General features: G+C 51.0%; 1 protein-coding gene across 2 annotated transcripts in view; it reads right to left on the reverse strand.

The window, feature by feature from the left end:
• CEP104 (centrosomal protein 104) overlaps window positions 1-22,289 on the reverse strand; it is a 726,468-nt gene that overhangs the window by 607,943 nt on the left and 96,236 nt on the right. For both annotated transcript variants that reach the window (XM_085608861.1, XM_085608862.1), the window contains exon 3: window positions 497-670. In XM_085608861.1, the coding sequence (XP_085464987.1) occupies window positions 497-670 (174 nt within the window). The remainder of the gene's footprint in view (window positions 1-496; window positions 671-22,289) is intronic.

The raw sequence follows: 22,289 nt of genomic DNA on the forward strand, positions 1-22,289 counted from the left end.
CGAAAAGAAAAATGGAACACCCGTCAAAAAACATGAAACTAATGATATTCACTGTTCCACTGTTCTTTAAATTAGGTTTACTTAACGATTAAGGTCTTCTCTTTCACGTAAACAGAAAAGCAGTGCATATACATTTGTTAAATAGGTCAATTTGAAAAGCAGAAAGTGGTGTAAAATCGACACATTCCATTTATGTAGCGAGTAAAATCTTTATAGAAGAAATTTAAATTTGAAAAAACAAATACCGGAGACTTAATCCCCAAAAACCTATTGAATAAGACCATGCATCAATCTGGGAATCAAATGTGGATTTGCATTGGGGTTCCCCATGCAAAAGCGTAGTATGGCTTAGTGATCAGTCACTGATATGAAAACAAATTGTACAAGCCATTACAGGGCAATCTCCATAATGAGGAAAGCATTTGCAGTATAGTGTTCTTTACAATAAGCTCTGCCTCACATAAGTGCTAGTATCCACGCAACTGCCCCTGCTTACCCAAGTCTGCGAAACCTCTCAGACTGGTACGGTGCAAAATATTCAGGCAAGCTCTCTGCAATGTAAAACTCGATCTTCGAAGAAATCATGTACTGGTGTGCAAGTAGCTGTAGTTTACGAATTCGACTTCTCTCTATCAGCTGCAGGACGATTTCTTGAGTGTACTGGCAGAACCTGGAAGCAAGAAAAGTAAAAGTCAATGTTTTTCTCCTTCTTTCAATAGAATACTGAATTTAACAAGCATTTACAATGCAATGGTCTCGGCATTGTTAAAGTTAGAGCTGTTGGCATTGCTCATGACATTATTCTTGTTTTTAAAACATTTAAAGAAACGGCATTGTTATTTACAATGTTAATAGCTTAATCACTCTCCAATGCGAGACCTATTGCATTTGCACTCACACACAGAGCCACACACACAGCCACCCAAACACAGAGCCACCCACACACACAGAGCAACCCACACACAAATAGAGCCACCCACAGAGCCACCTACACACAGTTACCCACACACAGACAGAGCCACCACGCATAGAGCCAGACACACAGCCAGACACACAGAGCCACATACACAGAGCCACACTCACAGAGCCACACATACACACACAGTGGCTTCCACAAACCTTCCAGCACCTGTGACGAGATTAGCAATAAATCATCATTTAACAGTGTTTAAGGCACGAGAAACCTAAAAAGGGTACCAGGTAGTTGAAGCTCCCCCCACAGCCGAGCATCACAGCGAAGACCTGGTCTCTTGGTAACACCCACTAGGAGATACATGTCCCTTCCACTCTGGAACCATCACGCATCACACCCCCTTTCCCGTCACACATTCAAGGGTACCCCCTCGCCCGCCTGGCAACCGCATCCCATGGCCACCCCTTCCGTGCCCAGCTCATACATTCACAAAGCTTCCCCAGCTAGAGCCCTCCTACTACCCCTCCTTCCCTCCTCTCATTTTCACCTTCACAAGATGGCGGGCAGGGAGAAAAAAAATTCCCTCCCGTGAGCAACGCTCTTCTTCCTGCAGTTCTGGGAGCCATGCACGGAGAGCCTCCCCCCGTCCCCGCCACGGCCTGCGCATCCCCGGGAGCGGTGGAGACGGCGCAGCGGCGCCCAAGGATGCCCGCTTCGGGGGAGCGGAGAAGCCATGTATAAGTCCGGCTTGGCGTCCGCTCCGAAGCGCGCCCGGGCGGCGCTTTGTTACATTGTTGCGGCGCACAAAGGCTGCGCGGACACACAGATTACTTGCACCCCCGGCCGCACCCGCGCCGTGTGCCTCGCGCTCCCTCCAGTTGCTGTTCTTTTTTTTTATCCTCGCCGAAGCAGCATAACAGACGCGCTCCTTCGAACACCAGAGCGCCTGCGTAGCACTGGCCCGAGCGCACGCTGGGAGCTGTAGTCCCATGGGTAGCGACGGCGTGATGCCACAGAACGTCTTCAAGTGCGAGGAGGACTACAAGTCCCAGGTTCCTCTATAACCGCTCGCCCCTTCCCTACGCTGTTTGCCAGGAGGGCCTGGGAGCAGGAAGGGGATGGCGGTTAGTGTATTGGGGTTCTAGGCGCCATTAATCCAGGATGCCCAAAGCCTGTACTATGTTCAGTTCCCATGTATGCTCTGTGGTTTTACAGTGCTCAGCTTGGACGATATTTGAGGGCATACTTTAAAGCAGCAGACGCAACTCGATTTTCACCCATGGTTTCCAAACTTCTGCAGAGGTAAAACAGGACCGTTCTTAAAGCGGCAGTGCTGGCGTACCCTCAAGACCGTACTGAGATAATGTGACAACCCAAACAAGGCAGAGCAAAAGGCAAGCACACCACTGCCTTTCTCCGAGGCAGAGCAGAAATGCCTCGGAGAAACGCAGTGGCGGTTTCGAATTCAGGGGCGTGTTTTCCTTTTCTCTCCTCTTGCCATTGGCTGGAGGAGATAATTAGAAAAGTTGGAAAAAACACGCCCCCGAATCCGAAAAGGACGGGGCCTGTTCGGAGTGACGGACCTCTTCTCCAATGGCTGGCCAGCATTCAAGAGGCCAGCCAATGGAGAACAGGGGAGAAGAGGGGCGGGTGCAAGCCCCTCTTCTCCAAGTCATTAAATCTCGCGAGCGAGACTGCGCAAGCGCAGCCTTCGCTAGCCGAGACCTAAAAAGAACTGCCACCCACTAATATGACCACCTTTAAGCAGGTTCATGGCAATGTCTAAAATGTTATTGCCATCTTACCCAAACGTTGGCTCCTAAGACGTTTGTGCTGAATAAAATATAGCCATCTATGCTTTTGTCCCCCTTTACTCACACATGAAGCCTTCAGAATTGTGTAGGGTTGCTCAACTAATTTAAGTAATTAGAGATGGCCGATATTCGCCCAACATCCGTTACCTGTAGATTTCACTCAGGAACAGGAAGCTTTCATTTCCATTTTGTTGGATCACCAACTACACATTGCAGTCAATCAGGGTTGCAAAAACAGATCGAGTCGGCATGGGAAATGTATGAAGGCCTGTGACTGGACAGACGCCTTTGATCGTAGGAACGGTAATGGAAACCGGAGCCTATCTCCAGGTAAATATTAAATCTTCTTCATTAAGACAACCTGGGGACTGTGAATGCTATTAGGGGAGGGATTGGAAGAGGGATACAAATACGCAGCCGTCCACACACTTTTTAGGTCTCGCCTCGCGGCGCAGCGCATGCGCTGCTCGAGTAGCGAGATCTTTTGTCGTGACTTTTCCTTGCGAAGGGGGACAGAAGGTGTGCACGCGTACGGCGCTGCTTCCCACATTGGTGTCCAGACATGCACGCTGGCCAGAGGGGCGCTCGCTGTTTGAGGACAAGAGATGTGCACGCGTACGGTGCTGCTTCCCACATCGATGTCCAGACACGCGCGCTGGCCTGAGGTGTGCTCGTTGTTTGAGGACAAGAGATGTGCACGCGGTGGGCGCTGCTTCCCACATCGGTGTCCAGACACGCACGCCGGCCCGAGGTGCGCTCGCTGTTTGAGGACAAGAGATGTGCATGCGTACGGCGTGTCTTTTGCTTCTCAGCAGCGGCGCTGCTTCCCACATAGGTGTCCAGACGCACACGCTGGCCGGAGGTGCGGTCGCTGTTTTAATATTAGCGAAGTTAGCAGCACCTAATAAACACTCCCTGCAGCTCATCCATGGCTTCCCGGTTGTAAGAGGTGGCGAAGCGGGCGGGCATCCCCTTGCGAAGAAGTTTGTCACACATACAAAGGAGGTGAGGTCGCTGTTTTATTATTAGCGAAGTTGGCAGCACCTAATAAACACCCCCTGCAGCTCAGCCATGGCTTCCCGGTTGTAAGAGGCAACGAAGCGGGCTGGTATCCCTTTGCGAACAAGTTTTTCACACCTTTCGCACAAAAAAATAAGGTTACAAATACAACAAGCATTTACAATGCAACGGTCTCTGCATTGTTAAAGTAGAGCTATTGGCATTGCTCATGACATTATTTTTGTTTATGTTTTTGTTTTTAAAACATTTAAAGAAACGGCATTGTTATTTACAATGTCAATAGCTTAATCACTCTCAAAAGCGAGATTTATTATGCGAGCATTATTTGGGAAGTTTGGCAAATCCATAATTATGAGGAAAACGCTGCAGCATCGCAAAATGCCAGTGGCCCAAACTAATATGCATGATTAGTATTTGGATTCCATGCCCATTCCGTCTTTGTCCTCTCTGCTGAAACTGCTGTCTGAAGTGTCAAATTTTATTAATACTAAACAAAAATCGCACTACCGTGCCAGGGCCAGACTTGGCGTTGATAATGATTGTTTGAAAAGGGAACTTTGAAAGGATACGAACTTGACCAATTCTGGTTTCAAAATATAAGAGAACACTGTAGAGGCATGCGTCTACCGACTGTTATATATAATTTGGGATACATTTCTTAATCTGTCGAGTTCAGCCACTGCATGATTATATTGTTGTCTCTTTTTGAAACTCAGGAGCAGTAACATTGTCGTGGTGTCACTAGGGCTTCAAGTGGATGCTTTTTCAATATTATATACAAGCCACAGTTACTGCTAATTTATCTTATGCGACTAACAACGATTGACAAACCCAATAGTCCTAACTTGTTGTAGGTATCATGTTACTTGTTGTATCATTATGCCTGGATGCAATGACAAAAGAGACAGCAAAATACAAGTCGTATAGACCCCGCGCAACACCGCCCCCCACCCCCACCCATTTTTTTTTATCCCACTTAAAGCCCTGGGTAGGATACCCAACAACAGGGCCGAACTGGAACCCCAAAGTAGGCCTGGCAATTATGTCGGACCAGCTGGAGGGTCATGGGGGAAGTTAACTGTGAAGCACTTTTGCTACAGAAAACGCCCGATGCCCGGGCAAGCCAGCCCAGCCCTGCTCAACAACCCCGTTCTCTCCCGCATTTACCTGTGATCAGGCGCGCAACACCCATTGAACTCAACGGGCTTCAGCCCCCCCCCCGTCGTGTGTGGCAGCCCGGGATGAGACCGCTTCCCGGGCAGACACAAAGCCGCGCCCGAGCACTTCACAGGTCTTTAAAAAGACCATTTGCATCTTAATGAAGCCTCGCTGTTGGTTCACCCCTTCTAAGAACCCCCGCAGCTCCACTCTGCCTAGATTCAGCCCCCCCACCCCCTAAATCAGCACCACTCTGCCTACTGTTTAAAGATTCAGCCCCCTCCGAAATTTTTGCTTAGCCCCCCCCGAACATTAACTAGCAAGTGATTTCGCTGGTCGCTTTTTCACAAGCTCTGAACTTTGGCAGTGATGTTTCCCCTTGATAGAGAAGTTTCAGTTTCTGTTTGAGATACACGCTTACGCTTTCTATTTGCAAGAATCGCAGGCTCCAATGAAAAATACCACTGGGAGGTAGGTCGAAGGGAAAGTCCGTTCAGGGCGGAGGAAGCATGCTGCATGTTGACAAAGGTTAGCAAATAAGGAGAGCAGCAGTACAATATCCACAACACTGCACCATCAGCAAGTACACTTATTGCACCTCCGCTGCTGACGCATGTATATTTACATCAAACTCCTTTTACCGCCACTCAGTGCCGTGCTGCAACAGAAAATCTTCAGTACCTCAGTACTAGCAGCGTTTTGTAAAAAGCATATTTCCAAGCAGTCATCGAACACCGCCGCCTTTCTCCGAGGCAGAGCAGAAATGCCTCGGAGAAACGCAGCGTCGTTTTCGGATTCGGGGGCGTGTTTTGCTGTGGAGATAATTAGACTTTCTGCAAAAAACACGCCCCCCCCATCCGAAAAGGACGGGGCCTGATCGGAGTGACGGGACCTCTTCTCCAATGGCTGGCCAGCATTGAAGAGGCCAGCCAATGGAGAACAGGGGAGAAGAGGGGCGGGTTCAAGCCCCTCTTCTCCAAGTCATTAAATCTCCGACTTCCGGTTCTGCCTTTGGCAGACCGGCGGTCCTCGACCTAAAAACTGATTAGATTGGCTTTATTCACAACCAAGCACGTTCGCACAACTTTACACAATTTGCCAGTGAAGCGCTACTTTCGTTTTCTCTTCTGTCTTTAAACAATTCAGTGTTCAATTCTCCCACGCTGCCCCTCCCCCTCTCGATTTCTTCCTCTTCGTCTCGCTCCTTCTCACTTTTGTTTCTCACATTACATACAAGTAATGAACGACCCTCCCACCTCCCAAACAGCATCAAGCGGCGAACCCCGTGGCCATTTATTTATTTAATACATTTTCGCTGCGAGTTACTTGCCAAAAATGTTCTTGGCTGGACTCTTGCACGAACCTTAGAGCAAAACCAGACCCTTGCTGTGGCTCTGGCTCAACGGTCATTGTCGTTCCCTTCTGCCCAACCCCATTTCATTCCACTCCTCACCCTCTCCTTGTGGCTGCGAGAAACAACTCAAGGAACGGAGGATCCTAGCTTTTGCAGTCTCATAGTACCACCCCTGAGGTAAAATGCACAAAAAACCTCCAGCTCCAGGCGAATCATCTAAAAGCTGAGCGCGTCCTCGTGCTTTTTCATGTTTCCACTCCCTGCCTTTGTCTTTCCAGTTTGTGACTTCAAAACTTTCTTGCCTCCTTACGACTCTCCACCCACACCCAAAACCTCAAATAATTTGTGGAAAATGGCAACGCGGAATATATAGGCTTGGGTCTGAGACAACAGAACAAGAGCACAGATTACATAGGACAACAGGCTCTGGTTTTAGACAGCAGAGCAATCCCTCCAGATCCCTACAGTCAGGCATCATACAGCAGAGCCACCCGCAAAGTGACAAACACCTTACAGGCACTGGCCTCCCACAGCAGAGACATTCCTTAAATGTTGCCGCTCTTACAGGCGTTAACCTATAAACAACATAGCAATGCCCAGGGAATGTACAGTAAGGCATCTCACAGCAGAGCTACCTCCAAAGAAACAGAAACCTTACAACCACAGGCCTCAGAAAGCAGGGCATTCCTCGAATTTCACAACTCTCACAGGTGTTAGCCTGCATAGAGCAGAGCAAAGTCTTGGGGAGCCTAGATTGTACAGAGTTAGGCACCGCACAGCAGAGCTACTCCCAAAGTGACAAAAACGTTATAGGTACACTTCTTACAGGCGCTAAACTGTAGCAAGAGGGCAACGCCTCAGGAACCTAGAATGCACAGCGACAAGCATCCGCACAGAAGAGACATCTCTCAGATTTATGCACTTCACCCCTTCTCCCAGTATTGTGACACCCACAGCAGGGCTCCGTAATAAGTCCGGCAATTATAGTCAGGTCAAGAAAAACATATCTCTCAAATCAGCACTGTCACCAGAGGCCTGTGAGAAACTGGAACTTTACCAGCTTTTAGCGTGGATTTTTATTTGTGAAAACCGAGGACGCTGTGAAGAGACAGGAACGTGAAAGTGGTGTGTGCTGGAGATTAGGGGTTATTCTGCAATCATGTGCCATCAAAGTGGTCTCAGTGGTCATTGCTGCATTGTCTATGGATAAAGTCCAGGTTATGCTACTAAAGGCAAAGAGAGAAAATGGCACAGATTGCTCCGTGTAAATAAACATTTGCAATGCAATAGGTCTCGCATTTGCAAAATGTTAAGCTATTGGCATTGCAAATCACAATGCCTTTTATTTTTCTGTTTTCAAAACCAACAAATAAATAAAAGGTTTGTTATTTACAATGCCAGTAGCTCAAAGTCTTGCAAATGCGAGACCTATTGCATTGCAAATGCTTGTTTTCTAAAGGTTTTGCAGAAGCTGTACGGGTGGGGACTGGAGAAAAATGCAGCCCCTGAAAGCACATCTTCGATGCTGTCGACTAGGGTATGTCTCGTATTGCATTCTCTTACTCTCCTGCACCGAATAAGAGCCACAAACAGTTTTCAAGTTTCAATAAGATTTTATAGGTTTTACAATTGATTGTTAAGTGTTACTAGTTTTTGCAATGGATTAGCAACTAACTATTTACAAAAATGCACAATCGCACTTAAGTTATGCAGGAAAGCTAAGTTAAGAACGGATGGTTTGACTACATTGTGTCAAGGCCAGTCATGATCACGCACCGTACAATTATTGCAACCTTTTACACAAAATCATTTTAACTTTGTAAATTGATTATGTCGGATATGGAAGATGGCATAGGTACAAACTAGGGTCGAAGTCTGCAGTCATAGCTTTGTTAGATTCATGAATCTGTTTTAGCAATATATTTTGTATCGGTTTCAATTTTCACTTAATGAATTACTACATTACATGAATCCAAAGTCAATTGTTTTATCAGATACATTTAGCTGCGATCTTTTTTATCTTAAGGCAAAATTGTTAAAGTTTTAATTAACTAAACAATAAACTTGAAACTTAATGGGACTAGGATTGAGAAGACATGATACAGGGCACAGCCTCAACCCTATTTAACATAAAAGAATTTGGAGCAAGGAGTCCACCAACTCCTATTATTGTTTCATAAGAATATCTTGCATTCAAATCTGTTGCTAGATCTTGGGTTGAAATGGCCCTGTGGTACAGCTGCTGCCCATGCAGGTAAGCGCGGTGGAGCCGGGTGGTTGATTTTCCCTCGTTATAGTTTGTTGAAATACTCCATTATTTATTTAATTTTTCCTCTTCGTGGTTCGTCGAAATATCCTCCCCCCACCCGGCTCCACCACGCTTACCTGCATGAGACGTGGCTGGCGAGGTACAGACTGTATGATTTCTGCTAGGACTCTATTCAAAATCTAGAGCAGTGGCTTTCAAACATTTTTTTTGCCCCACCCCCGTGGAAAATAAAATCAGTGGGGTCCCCCTCAAAATTTTCCACAATTACTTCATTAAACTGGCATAGGTCTAGACTTATTTAAACATTGCAGTTACGTATTGTACTGTTTAAAAAATGCAATCAAATGCATGACATCCTGTTCGGGTCAGGCAGGCCTTACTAACATGTAAAAGTATCCTCAATGCGATTATTAGAAATGGGGGGGGGGGGGGGGGGGGGTTGAAGACTATTTGGAAGCACTTCCCTTTTGACGCCTTCTTCCAGTCAGGAAATAAATGACATAAGATGTTAGTAATGTCCCATTACAGAGCGGCTTAGTGCCGCTAACTGAAAACAAAGCACTGTTCTCAGCATGATGCTGCTTTTGGAGAGTCTGGTGCCCCCCCTGGGATTACTTTAGGCCCCCCAGTTTGAAGATTCCTGCTCTAGAGCATGTTTTGTTTGACTGCCCTTCATTGCATAGTACTGTCATAATCACTGTCGTTTGTTGAAAACACAGTTTTTAGGTCTCGCCTGACCCAGCGCTTGCGCTGGTCTGACGAGACTTTAGTAAGGGCTTCAAAAAATGCTACCGCCAGCTACATCTTGCAGTGCATGTGTGCGCACGCGCGCTTGAGCAGAGGCACTATATGGCATTCCTCATGCTCATTAAGCGCATCGCTCGCTGCGCACTTGATCGCGATCACTTTCACGTCGCGCGACGGCCACGCGCGCACCACTCGAGAGACTACCACTGCCACCCTGTGGCCTTAAATAGCAACGGCATCGCCTGTATTTAAAGGCTTGCAGGTACCGGTTGTGTAATTCAGTGATATTATGCAATAATAAACATTGATATTATGCAATAATAAACATTTTACAATAACTATGAGCAGATCGGATTCTTCTCGGAAACCAATCCCTTTGTCAAGCCATGACAACCCCCAATGTGCTAAACAGTTTAATATTACTAAGGTTAAGATTGTAATTAACTAGTGTGCATATTTACATCTCGTAATTAAATCATGCGCAACAAGACAGCTTCATAAAAGTTCAATACATCAAGCCAGTACAGGAATCCAAGTCTAATAACTATGATACAGAGCCACCCGATTCATCGAATCAAAACCAACGTAGGCCTTCATCCGATTCGAAACCTCCGTGCTTCAATGTGTTAACAGCCAGTCTACTGTTCTGGGATGGCAGGGTGCCCTACACACGCCTACAAAGCTCGAGTTGGAGTCATATTCATGTTTATCACGAAACACATGCCAACAGGGGTTCGAGGGTTGCTGTGGGATCCCCAACATGCTCTGCCATGCAGCATCAACTCTCTCTCTTTCACACACACAAGCTCTCTCTCTCACACACGCATGCACGCACACATGCACGCTCTCTCTCTCTCACACACACAGGCACGCACACATGCATGCTCTCTCTCTCTTTCTCACACACAGGCATACATGCACGCTCTCGCACTCACACACACACGCATACTCACACATGCAGGCTCTCTGCTCTCTTTCTCTCTCCCCCTCACACACATGCACACACACATGCACGCTCTCGCTCTCTTTCTCACACACACACACACACAAAGGCACACATGCACGCTCTCGCACACGCATACTCACACAGGCTCTCTGCTCTCTTTCTCTCTCCCCTTCTCACACACATACACGCTCTCACTCTCACACACATGCACGCACACATGCACGCTCTCTCTCCCTCTCTCACACACACACATACACACACCCATGCGCACGCTCTTTCTATCTCTCCCTCTCTCTCGCGCACACACACAGGCACTCATGCACACATGCATTCTCTCTTTCTTTGGTGTGTAGTGCCGAAGCACCATTGATTCCTGCTACGCATGGTAAGTCATTCATTGGTGCTTTTATTATGATACAAGGACCCCTTGCTCCCGGCCAGGCCTCCAGCACTGGTGGCGGCAGTGTGCAGTGCCGAAGCACTTTTGGACTTCTGCTATGCACGGTAAGGCATTCATTGGTGCTCACTGCTTTCAATAGGGCTATGGCTTGACAGCAGGCAGGCCTCTGCTCCCTGTCAAGTCTCCAGCAGTGGTGTTGCATCATTCATTCCAGCTGCTCAGGGCTGGTGCCCGTTAATGATTCTCCTGCAGCTGCGGAGTCAGCAGTGGGTGCGGTTGTGAAAGGCTAGGGTGGTGTGTGTGCGTTCCCTCACACCTTTTCCTGCTCTACTCCACGCTCCCCGCTTGTCCCTCGTGTGAATATTACAGAGGTCCGAAAAATACAGCATTTGAAATACGTAAAAACACGAAAAGATTGCATGAGAACCGGTGCCGCAGGTGCCTTTCCTCTCATTGATTGGATATACCCGCTCTCCCCACAACTCTCTCTCTCTATCACGCACACAAGCTCTCTCTCTCCCTCTCTCACACACGCATGCACGCACACAAGCTCTCTCTCTCTCTCTCTCTCTCTCTCTCTCTCTCTCTCTCTCTCGCACACATGCACACTCTCTCACACACACACACACACACAAACAGGCACACACATCACGCTCTCTCTCTCTTTCTCACACACACACAGGCACACATGCACACTCTCTCGAACACACACACACACACGCAAACTCCATCCTCTGTAATCTTTCCCGCACCAGTACTCTCTGTGTTGCTTCTGAGCCCTGCTTTTGTTATCTCCCTCCACCCGCCTTAAAAAAAAAAAAACCTTTGGCACTGCTTTATTTTTCTTTATTTACCAGTACAACTTGGATCAGTAAATAAAAAAAAAAGAAAACGTCACACGCACGCTGTAGGTGCGTTCATGTGTTATACTTTTACCTACAAAATGACACAACTGCTGTGACTGCATAATAGCATCTTTTTTTTTTAATGGGGGATTGCTCTTTATCCATGCTGCACAACATAACTAAACAAGCATTGGCACAGCCAATACGTCTCGCTTGGTGCAACAACATCAACTGTTGCATGGCTAAACACTTATAAGGTACAAGGTTTAGCCATGCAACAGCTGATGTTGTTGCAGCGAGGATATTGTGCTGCAAAACTAGTATAAGGTCCCAAAAGCAAGACCTATTGGCTATGCCAATGCTTGTTGAAACATGGGTATCGCGCGACAATTATAACTCAACCCAGTGAATGAAATGATGTGTTTTAAAATGTTTACATTTTAAAAATACTTTTGGGATGGGTATCAATCGTGCATGTCGTTTAGTTTATAATGTGGAGTACACTGTAAATCTACATCTCAAAACACATGGGTCATTTGACTAAAAGTGCGCATTGAAAGGGGCCCTCTCGTCCCTGGTCCAGGGAACACTTTCCTGGTTCGTTGCTTCAACCTCTCATGGGTGACCCTCTGACGTGTCCATCCACTTTCATTCATCTGTCAGAGGGGGTTGAAGCTTTGTCACCAAATGGCTCCCGTGTTCTTTTCTAAAAGTCTTTTATGTAATTAACCAGGGATGGGCGATATTCGTTCGTTAGGCGCCGTAACCTGCAGATTTTTGTCTGGGACAAAGTTTTAGTGTCCATTTTGTCCGCTGGACAGCTACAGCTGATAAGTCTTTGCAACCCCCAGAATCCTGCAATCCCTCTGTGATGCAAAGCATCAGCAGAGGGGAGAACCGAGAGTTCAGAAGATTTCAGAAAGCTGCTTATAATAGTGGCGGGTTTGCAAACTGGGTGCCCGGGATGGCAGTAAGGCCTCCCTGGGCTCCTCAGGAAGTTAGTGCCTCTGATGACGTGGTGGAAGGGGATTTGTAGATTAGTTGCAGTGGTGGGTTTAAAACTGGCGCGTAGCTAGGGGGGGGCGGTGGGGGCGGACCGCCCCAGGCGGCACTATATTTAGGGTGGCTGCGGCGGCCTTTATAATTTATTTAGGGACACAGTGTCACTGAATAAATTATAAAGTCCGCCGCGGCCGCAACGGCGCGCGCGGCCCGGCGGCCCAGTTTGAGTGCATGCAGCGCGCTGCGCACTGCGCGCACTGACCTACATGGTTGTAGTGCTGAGTGCGCCAGTGCGTCAGCACCTGCTGCTGCAATTGCCACCATGATGATTGATGACCGTTAATCTGCCCGCGCGGCGCCGCCCGCGTATACTGGTCCCATCCCAGCCTGCTCCAGGGCCGTCAATCTTGGAGAGCGCGTGCCAGCGCTACCAATGACGGCCCTGGGCTACATTTTTGCCCGGCCCTCGCGATGAGAACGTAGCGGTGACGCGTCACGCGCTTCACCACTACGCACTCTCGTGAGGACCTTGTGGCCTGGGGCAGTCTGCTCTGCTGCGTCCGACTCCGTGGATAATTCGTTTTAGTGCAGTAGTAGGTAAGAGAATGTGTTTCTTTTAAAAAAAATGCGCAGGTCCAGGAGGACACGTACTTCGTGCGCGCTTTATTTAAATAGTTTTTATCATTATCATGGCCGATGCAGGACAACAATAAGACAATAAAAGATGCCCCAATAACGCTAGTGATTAATGATCCGCTGGAGAGCAATTATTTGTCTGTTAGTAGTTTTTAAATGCAGATGAACTGTATTTTGTGTGGAAGCTCAGTGGGTTGCTGCCTTTGCCACAGAGATCCTTGTGTTACTTGCAGTTCAGAAGTTACAATCCTAACATAGGACAGTGACCAATGAACTGTCACCAAAGAGCTGCATACAAACATGAATGGTATAGATTTGTTTTGTGATATAGTTAGAACTTCCTCAGTCTTTCATCATTCTAATGTTGCTAAAATGAGTATGTTTGGGCAGAGATACATTTTTATCAGTAAAGCTGACCCCCATGGAATACTCTTTTAAATCCTAAGGTTGTGTTTCCCCAGACCAAACCCTCTCGAAATATACTGCCCACCAGTATGGATGACATGTGATTCCTACACCTTGTAATCCTCATTGGCTTATGTGACATTCCCTGTAGACTGATTTACATACTTGTATGATTCATTGTCTCTGTATAATGTGTTCGTGGTGTAAAGTGCTGACACACTACACTGATATGAGTAGCGCTAAACAACAAATGCATATGAGAGAGGGGCTACGGAGCGATGAGGGGCACTGGTGGAGGGTGACTGCAGGGCTCGAGTCGGGGTACCAGGCGGGTGGATGGCGTCCCCTCACTTATTTTAACGGGAGCTCGATTACTGGAGCAAATGGAGCCATGCATTTACTCTTTGGCCTCTCTGGGGCGAGATCGGAGCTCATTCAGAACGCTGCTCACGCGCTGGCTTCTCTGATGCAATGGCATCTAAGGGGTGAGCGAGGGGAGGCAATGAGTCTGATGGTGCAAGCCACCTTTCGTGACATCACTTGCTGTTGTGACGTCAGCGTCCTCCCACTTCTTTTTTTAGGACTTGTGCCCTGGGTGACAGTGAGGGAATCCGAGGAAGAGGTCATGGTGTGGAGGGGGAGCTAGGGTGAGATGAGGAGCACTGGTGGAGGGTGGTAGTGAGGGAGTCTGAGGAGGAGGTCATGAGGGGGAGAGGCTACAGAGAGATAAGGGGCACTGGTGGATGGTGGCAGTGAGGGAGTCCCAAGGAGGAGGTCATGAGGGGGAGGGGCTATGGGGAGATGAGGGGCGGGGGGCGTGGCTTGGGCGCCGATGGCGATGGTCGCCTGAGAGCTCGGCTCCGGGACTGAGCCCGTGATTATCCTGTAAATCGGAGGCTGCGGGGCACCCCAGCCCCCGCATTCTGCTGATCGGCCCGACGGAGACCTGCCGGGGCCCTTGGCGCGATCTGCACGAGCGGTGACCCGGCGAAAAATCGAAGTTTGTGGAACTGCGGAGTGCGACCCAACATGGCGCCCGGACTTCATTGTCCCCTTGGCCGGATCCATTAGACTGGAGGAACATCACCAGCAGCGGTGCATCCCCTGCTCTGCCGTCTCCCAGTGGTGGGTGGATCTGGACATCGGTCAGAGCGGACTCTTTCAACGGGGATTGCACTCGGATGGGCGGATGCCCACGCTATAGCGGATCCCGCACGCGGACGTCTGGAGGTCCCGACGGTGGCCCCACTCCCTACACCGCACTTGGCTACTTTTTCCTGGCCGACCCACTTCCATGGGAGGCGCAACCCTTTGGCGCCGCAAATCGTCCGGTGGAGTTGGTGACCCTCACTCCGGGACTCTATCGGCCGTGCGGGCCTGCCTGACCTGGCGACGATTGTCTCCGCCTCCTCCTCGGTGCCCTCAGACGACGTGTTGGGGGCGCGAGCCGAAGCTGAGGCGGTCCAACAGGCCCTGGAGACTGGGATCTCCGGCACTCGACCTGAGGCCCAGCAACCGAGAGAGTCATAGCCGGCACCTGCACTCGGAGACGCCTGCTCCTGGACCCGCACGGAGTGCTCCCGGCGACATGGGGAAACCTAGAGGAGCCAAAGGGGCTACCCCAGCCGCCTCAGACTCGGAGACCCAGGACAAAGAGGAACGTGGGGACCCGGAGAGTTCTGGCGGTGCATCAATGCAACAGCAATTTGACCGCGTCTTAGAGGCGATAGCGACCACGCGCTCGGCCCTCCAGCAGGACATTGCCCAGGTAGCGACGAGCCTAGGTCTCCTTAGAGCGGACCACGGCAAACTTTCGGACCGGGTCAAGGAAGTGGAGAGCTCGGTGAAAACCTTGGAGCCGGCACAGCGAACCTTGACTGCGGCTATGAAGGATGCTCTATCCCGGATTACGGCCCTGGAGCAGAGAGCGGAGGATGCGGAAGGCCGTAACAGGAGGAACAACATTCGTGTGGTGGGCCTGCCGGAAAAGATTGAGGATGGCGACATGGTGGCATACTTGGAGGCCTGGCTTCGAGACACGGTGGCCCCGGAGGGTCTATCCTCCTTCTACACCCTGGAGCGTGCCCATAGAGTCCCAGCGAGGCCACCGCAGCAGGGACGTGCCCCGCGACCGGTGGTGGCACGGTTATTGCACTTTAGGGACAGAGACCTCATCCTCAATGCCGCCAGACACAATGGACCATTCAAAGTGGCGAAGAGCCAGGTGAACATCTTCCCGGATTACACCTATAAAACTCAACGCAGACGGTTTTCCTTCCTGGCGGTCAAGCGCGAGCTCAGGAGCGAGGGCATCCAGTACTCGCTCCTATATCCTGCGAGGCTCCGCATAATTGTCGATGACAAAACTCAGTTCTTCGATACCCCAGAGGACGTCTGTAACTGGCTTGAACTCTATAGAGCGGGGAAAGATGGCTTCGGCTCCTCATCTCAGCAGGCGGCGGAGCCGGAGCAGAGACGGCGATCCAAGAGGATTCGGAGTCGCCGTGGCCGCTCAGGAGGTCCCTCAACTGCAGAGACATCGACGGAGCGGAAGGGAGTACTAGAGGTGTTATCAGCGCTGTCTGGCTCACGGGACGATGCCATTGAGGAGGAAGCGGACCCTGGTGGCGAGGGGGTTCCAACGGACTCCGAGGAATCAGTGACTGACAGCGTCCATACGCCGGTGATCACACCGAAATCGGTGGAGGACCTTCTGGATGGACAGGGGTAACGGGGTGAGCTACTTCATTTTGGGAGGGGGCCCGGCGGGGGGGTGGCGGGTGCCGACAATAGATGCTGACTCCCGGGGAAGGGAGGGTGGGGTGCCCTGTTTTTGCCCCGAGGGTTTTTTTACACTGTTTTGGGCTTGCTTTAGTCCTGGTGGCCTGAGCGTCGAGGGCCCACTGCCTCCGCCCGGCCCGCACCTGGCCCTTAAGGCCTTCCTACGGTGGCGACCGCAGGATTAGTAGGGGAAAGTGGGTTGTTGGAGGGTATGGTTTGGATGGGAACTAGATGGTACTATTTGGGTCCTGTTCTGGGGAGGGTGGATGGGGAGTTGGTTCACACTTGGGTTGTTAAGTTTTGGTTGGGGAAAATGGCCGCCATCAGTGCTGAGGTGATCGATGTCCTTTCTTTGTTGGGACCCAGATGGGGAGACTTTGCGAGAACGATATGGGACAATGGCTGATGTTGCTAATCTGAAATGTGTCACTTGGAACGTGCGGGGGCTTCATACTATGTCCAGGCGTCACAAAGTCCACGCTTATTTAGTGCGTAGGGGGATACAAATGGCGCTGCTGCAGGAGACTCATCTGAACAAGGCGGAAGGGGCGGCGCTACAGCGTAGGTGGAGGGGGCAGGTCTTTTGCACTTCGTACTCCGCGTATGCCAGAGGGGCGCTGACCTGGGTTAGAGCTGGGGTTCCCTTCCAGGTCACGAAAACAGTGATAGATCCAGAGGGGCGTTATGTGGCCATTTCGGGGACTTTGGGAGGGAGAGACCTAAACGTTTGCTGTGTGTACGCTCCTAATGTGGACCAGACTGCCTTCCTTTCCAGGTTATCGGGCTCGTTGGCCCACTTCTTCTCCGGGCCCCTCCTGCTCGGTGGAGATTTCAACTCAGTAGTGGATGTAGACACTGACCGCTCGCATCCACCCCTCCCCGATTCTCCGGTTCGTCGCATGGCTAAGGGTCGTAGGGACTGGCAGACTCACTGGGGTCTAACGGATATCTTGAGGGCGCAACACCCCACAACTAGGGACTACTCCTACTTCTCGAGCCTCCATGAGTTGCACGTTAGACTGGACGGATTTCTTGGCTCGCCCGAACTGGTTTCAGCAGCGGTCCGGTCTGAATATTTGACCAGGACCATATCAGACCATAACCCCCTCCTGCTGGACCTTCGTTGGTTTCCCGGGGTGCCTGCGGTGCCCACCTGGAAATTACGGCCCGAGATCCTTGAGGACAGTGTTTTCAGGGCGGACCTAGGTGATAAGATCTCAGAGTACTTTGCGTCCAACGGTGGCACCGCGAGCTCGAGAGCGTTAGAGTGGGACGCTTTTAAGGTGGTGGTGAGGGGGTACTGTATTTCTAAAAAGGTCGGCATGAGGCGAATTATCCTCGCCGACCTAGAGGCAGCGGATCGAAAACTCCGCGAGCTGGAACTACGCCGCCCCGGGCGCCCTGAATTACAGGCACGCACGGCGGAGGCGAAGGAGGCGGTGGCGGCAGAGGTCGAACGGCTTCGCTGTTTTGACTACAAGGCCTATACGGTTCGGTCCATCGCAGAGGGGGATAGGTCGAGCGCGCTGCTGGCATGGCTGGCCAACCCTACGCGTCAGTCCTCACTGACGACGTCCATGCGCAAGGCAGACGGAACCGAGGTGTACACTCAGCCTGCGATTCTGAGCTGCTACCGGCAATATTACGAACGCTTGTACCGCAGTCGCTCTGCCCGAGACCCTGACCTGTTCGATAATTATCTACGGCCTCTAGAGATCCGAACAGTGGAGCAGGACGTGGCGAAAGCCCTGGGGTCCGACATAGAACTGGGAGAGATCCGTAGCGCCATTAAAAAGATGGCGAGGAATAAGACCCCGGGCCTGGACGGCCTTCCTGTGGAGTTCTATGCAGCTTATGCTGATCTCCTAGCCCCTAGGTTGTTGATAGTATACAGAGAGGCGAAGAGGCTTGGGCGACTCCCGGGCTCGATGTGCGAGGCATTGGTGGTCCCGCTCCTCAAGCCCGGAAGGGACTCATCCGATCCGGGGTCTTACCGTCCCTTATCAATGCTGACGGTTGACTATAAAATACTGAGCAGCATCTTGGCCTCGAGGCTACTAGGACACATGAGCTCCTTGGTACATGAGGACCAGGCTGGCTTTATCCCCAGGCGTAACACGACCATGAACATTCGCAGGTTGTTCCGCTTGCTAGGGGAACCGCTTGTGGACGCCCCGTGCCCGGTTGTCTTATCGGTAGACTTAGAGAAGGCTTTTGATAGCCTGGAATGGGACTACCTTTGCACTGTACTACGGAGGTTCGGCCTCGGTGAGGGCTTCATCAGATGGACCAGGGTTCTGTACGCCTCGGCATCGGCCAGGGTTCGGGCGGGACCGCTGATTTCCTCACAATATCCGGTGGAGCGAGGCACGAGGCAGGGATGTTCGTTATCCCCACTTCTCTTTGCGCTGGCGGTGGAGCCACTTGCGCTGCATCTCCGGTCGGGAGCCCATTACACGGGCCTGTGGACTCCTTCGGGCCCGCACTACATTTCGCTGTATGCAGACGACCTGCTGCTCTTCCTAGAGGACCCGCTCGTTGCCTTACATGGAGCTGCGACGGCGCTCACGGAGTTTGGGGAGGTCTCGGGCCTCCGAGTGAATTGGACTAAGACCTGTCTTTTCCCGGTTCGTAGGGGCACCCCTACCCCTGCTCTAAGTAGGGAGATTAGATGGGAACCCGACTGCTTTAAGTACCTGGGGGTGTACGTCTATCATGAACCTTCTGACCTCCTGGATGGGAACATTGCCCGCGGCACTCGAGCACTTCGAGGCAGTATGGACTTCTGGGCCACGCTACCGCTCTCGGTGGCAGGGCGGATTGCTTTGCTTAAAATGGTGGCGCTTCCCCGGTTGTTATATTATTTCCGGACACTACCGATCTGGGTCCCACCGGCCACGTTTCGACTATTACGATCAATGATAGTCGGATTCCTCTGGGGTTAGGGCCGCCGGCGGGTGGCCCTCAAGACCCTGATGCGGCCGAAGGCTGAGGGTGGGCTTGCGGTGCCGGACTTCGAAAAGTATTATTTAGCGGCGCAGCTCCAGACCTTCACCCAGGAGATCGCCCGGGAATTCCGGGGCCCAGAAGACAGGAGGGGAACGGGTATGGCCAGGCATGTTCTCTCCTTCATAGCGATGCGACAACGGTTGGCCTTGCGGGACTTGTCGATGGAGGAGCGGACCGTTCGCCTGTGCTGGAACCGAGCTCACGCCCGGGGCCACCTGAGAACACCGTATGCGCCCGAAATACCTCTGGGGATGCTAACGGCTTTGCCCCATGGTGGCGATTGGTCACGGTTGGCGAACTGGGAGGACGCCGGCCTACAGCTAATAGGTGACCTATACGAGGACGGGGCGCTCTTGCCCTTTCAGGAGCTCATTGATCGCTTCGGGATTCCCCGCGGCGACTTTCTGCAGCACTCGGCCCTTGTCCGAGCGATCCAGGCGCACTGGAAATGCGGGCAGGAGGAACCTCCTTTATCCCCGGTATGCCAATACGTGATGATGTCTGCGGGCACGGTGAAGGCGGTCACTTGCCTTTACGGCAGACTGATCAATGAGGGGCTGGCTCCCCTCACTACTCTGAGAAACCGTTGGGAGGAGGACATTGGCAAGGAGATCCCGGAGACGACCTGGTCCCAGCTGGTGCGGCGAGCCTGGAAGGGCACACGCCACGCCCGCTTTCAATTGGTCCACTACTACGTGCTCCATAGAGCATATCTGACCCCGGTGAAAATCAGGCGATATTTTGCTACGAATTCGGCGGAATGCCCCAGGTGCCCGGCCCAGGAGGCGGACCTTCTCCACATGCTGTGGGCCTGCCCGGGATTGTCATCCTATTGGGTAGAAGTGGGGAAGACCCTGGAGGAGACGACGGGGAGATCCTTATCGTTTGACGCGGCGGTGGGACTCCTGCACTGGTTCCCTCATACCCCCAAGAACAAAATATCTAGCAAGTTCATTGATTTAGGGCTGCTCCTTGCTAAACGAGAGGTGACCAGGAACTGGAAGGCACGAGCTGGTCCGACAGGAAGCCGATGGCACAGCGAACTTTTGAAGTGGGCGACGGGGGAGAGCACGCTAAGATACCAGCTAGCTTGGAGGCAGCGTAATGAGAAGGCACAGGAGGCAGCGCTGGAGTGGGAGACGTTAGTGCAGGCCCTTAGGGATTATTGCGCCCCCAGCGACTCTGAAAGTGAGGAAGCAGCTCGCCCCAAGTCCCGATAGACGATTGCACTTTTCAGCTCTGTTGCTTTCCCCATGGGTCCTTTAGCAGATCCTGTTGAGGTTGTTGCCGTGCGCTGATGGCGGGGTTGGGTGGGTTCTCTTTGGTTCGTAGCGTTTTTGAGGGTGGGGTTTTTCTTTCTGGGTTTATAGGCTTGTTTGGAAAAGCAGATGACGGACAGTGGATCATCCGGACCAGCCTCGACATCCTTCTGAGCCCCCATTGAATTTCGCCGCCCGACCCTAGGGTTGTGGGCTGAATGGCTGTGTAAGAAACTTACGGCGGGGGGACGGAGGGGTGTGTCTCATTGATCTTGCTTGTTATATAATGCTGGTCGATTATGTAACGATTTACTGATTCCTGCAATAAAAATATATTTAAAAACAAAAAAAAAAAAAAAAAAAAAATGGGGAGATGAGGGGCACTTGTGGCGTGAGGCAGTGAGGGAATCTGAGGAGGAGGTCACTAGGGGGGCCATGGAGGGATGAGGGGCACTGTTGGAAGGTGGTAGTAAAGGTATTTACGGAGAAAGAGGTTATTAGTGTGGCGCCAAAAAAGACTTTCGCATCAGCGCTAAAGCCGGCCCTGTCATGGCCTTTCTGTTTTTGTTTATTTAATTAGCAGTCGGGTCATAAGGGCTACTGTGGAACATACTTTAAAGTGCATGCTAATTATATTTACTGCTATATTCAATGTTTTAAGTTTGAAGGTGATTTTACTAATGTTTTTACCGGGAAAAAGCAAAGTGGAGCCCGATGGTGCCTGATATGGGGCTGGGGCCCAAGGTCAGCTGTAAGATAAGGTGCACTGGAGAGAGGAATAGATAATCACGCCTGTAAGGGAGAGCGTTGCCGAGTCCGGGGTCAGGTGGAGGTAGTAATGAAGAGGGCTTTGTATCCGGTCTGTGTTGGCAAGGTGGAGCTGACTGACCCCTTTGTGCTGCGTTTAGTTTTAAGGCGCACAAATTAATTTGCTGTTTTTGAAAGATAAATAATCACAGGCTTCGACACTGTTAAGTTGGTTTTGGGTCCACAGAGCACATCACATTTGTGCAGGTCCCCACTGCTTTAATGGGGGGGGGACCATGATGTATGGTCATTTAATGTCAGCTGTAGATGAAGGTTACATGAACAGTGTCATGTATGTGCATGTTTGCATTGTGTTGAGGGGATTACCAGGTAATTGTTCACGCAGCTCTCTGATGGATGTCACATGCGGTTTTTCTGAGTCCCCAGATAGATCATGCAGTCTGTGTGTTCTCTTTTGTACTGCCAGTCACCAGTGTATTCAACTGTGTAGCCTTGGACCGTGTCATGTATGTGCATGTAACTTGCATGATCAAGGTAACTATTAGCGGCGATACTACGTGTCTCTCGGACCTCTTTGAAGTGCAGGGGGGGAGGGGGGGCGGCAATCTGAGGGATAGCCCCGGGCGCCACAAGCTCTAGCTACGCTACTGGGTTAAAAAGTTTAGTCTAGGATGCAGAGGAGGGGGATTCGGCCTGGGTGACGGCTTGCTCACCCACTGGTAGTAGGTCAAGCCTGCCGTAAACAGGGATGGGATGCAGGGAGGGGTTGCATGAGGCCTGGTTAGCAGGTGTCTGCAGCTGGAGAGGGGCGGGACACGAGGCAGCCGGTGGCAGAAAGAGGCAGTGTTGGATCGGGTGACGGGAGCGCCTGTGGAAGAAATGTGGATTGGTCTAGGCTAGGGAGAGTGGGGCTAGCCGGTCACATGGCCATGGAGCTGCCAGTGCCAGGGCAGGGATATCCCG

This window comes from Triturus cristatus, chromosome 1_2, assembly GCF_964204655.1.
Source record: "Triturus cristatus chromosome 1_2, aTriCri1.1, whole genome shotgun sequence".
Classification (NCBI taxonomy): Eukaryota; Metazoa; Chordata; class Amphibia; order Caudata; family Salamandridae; genus Triturus; species Triturus cristatus.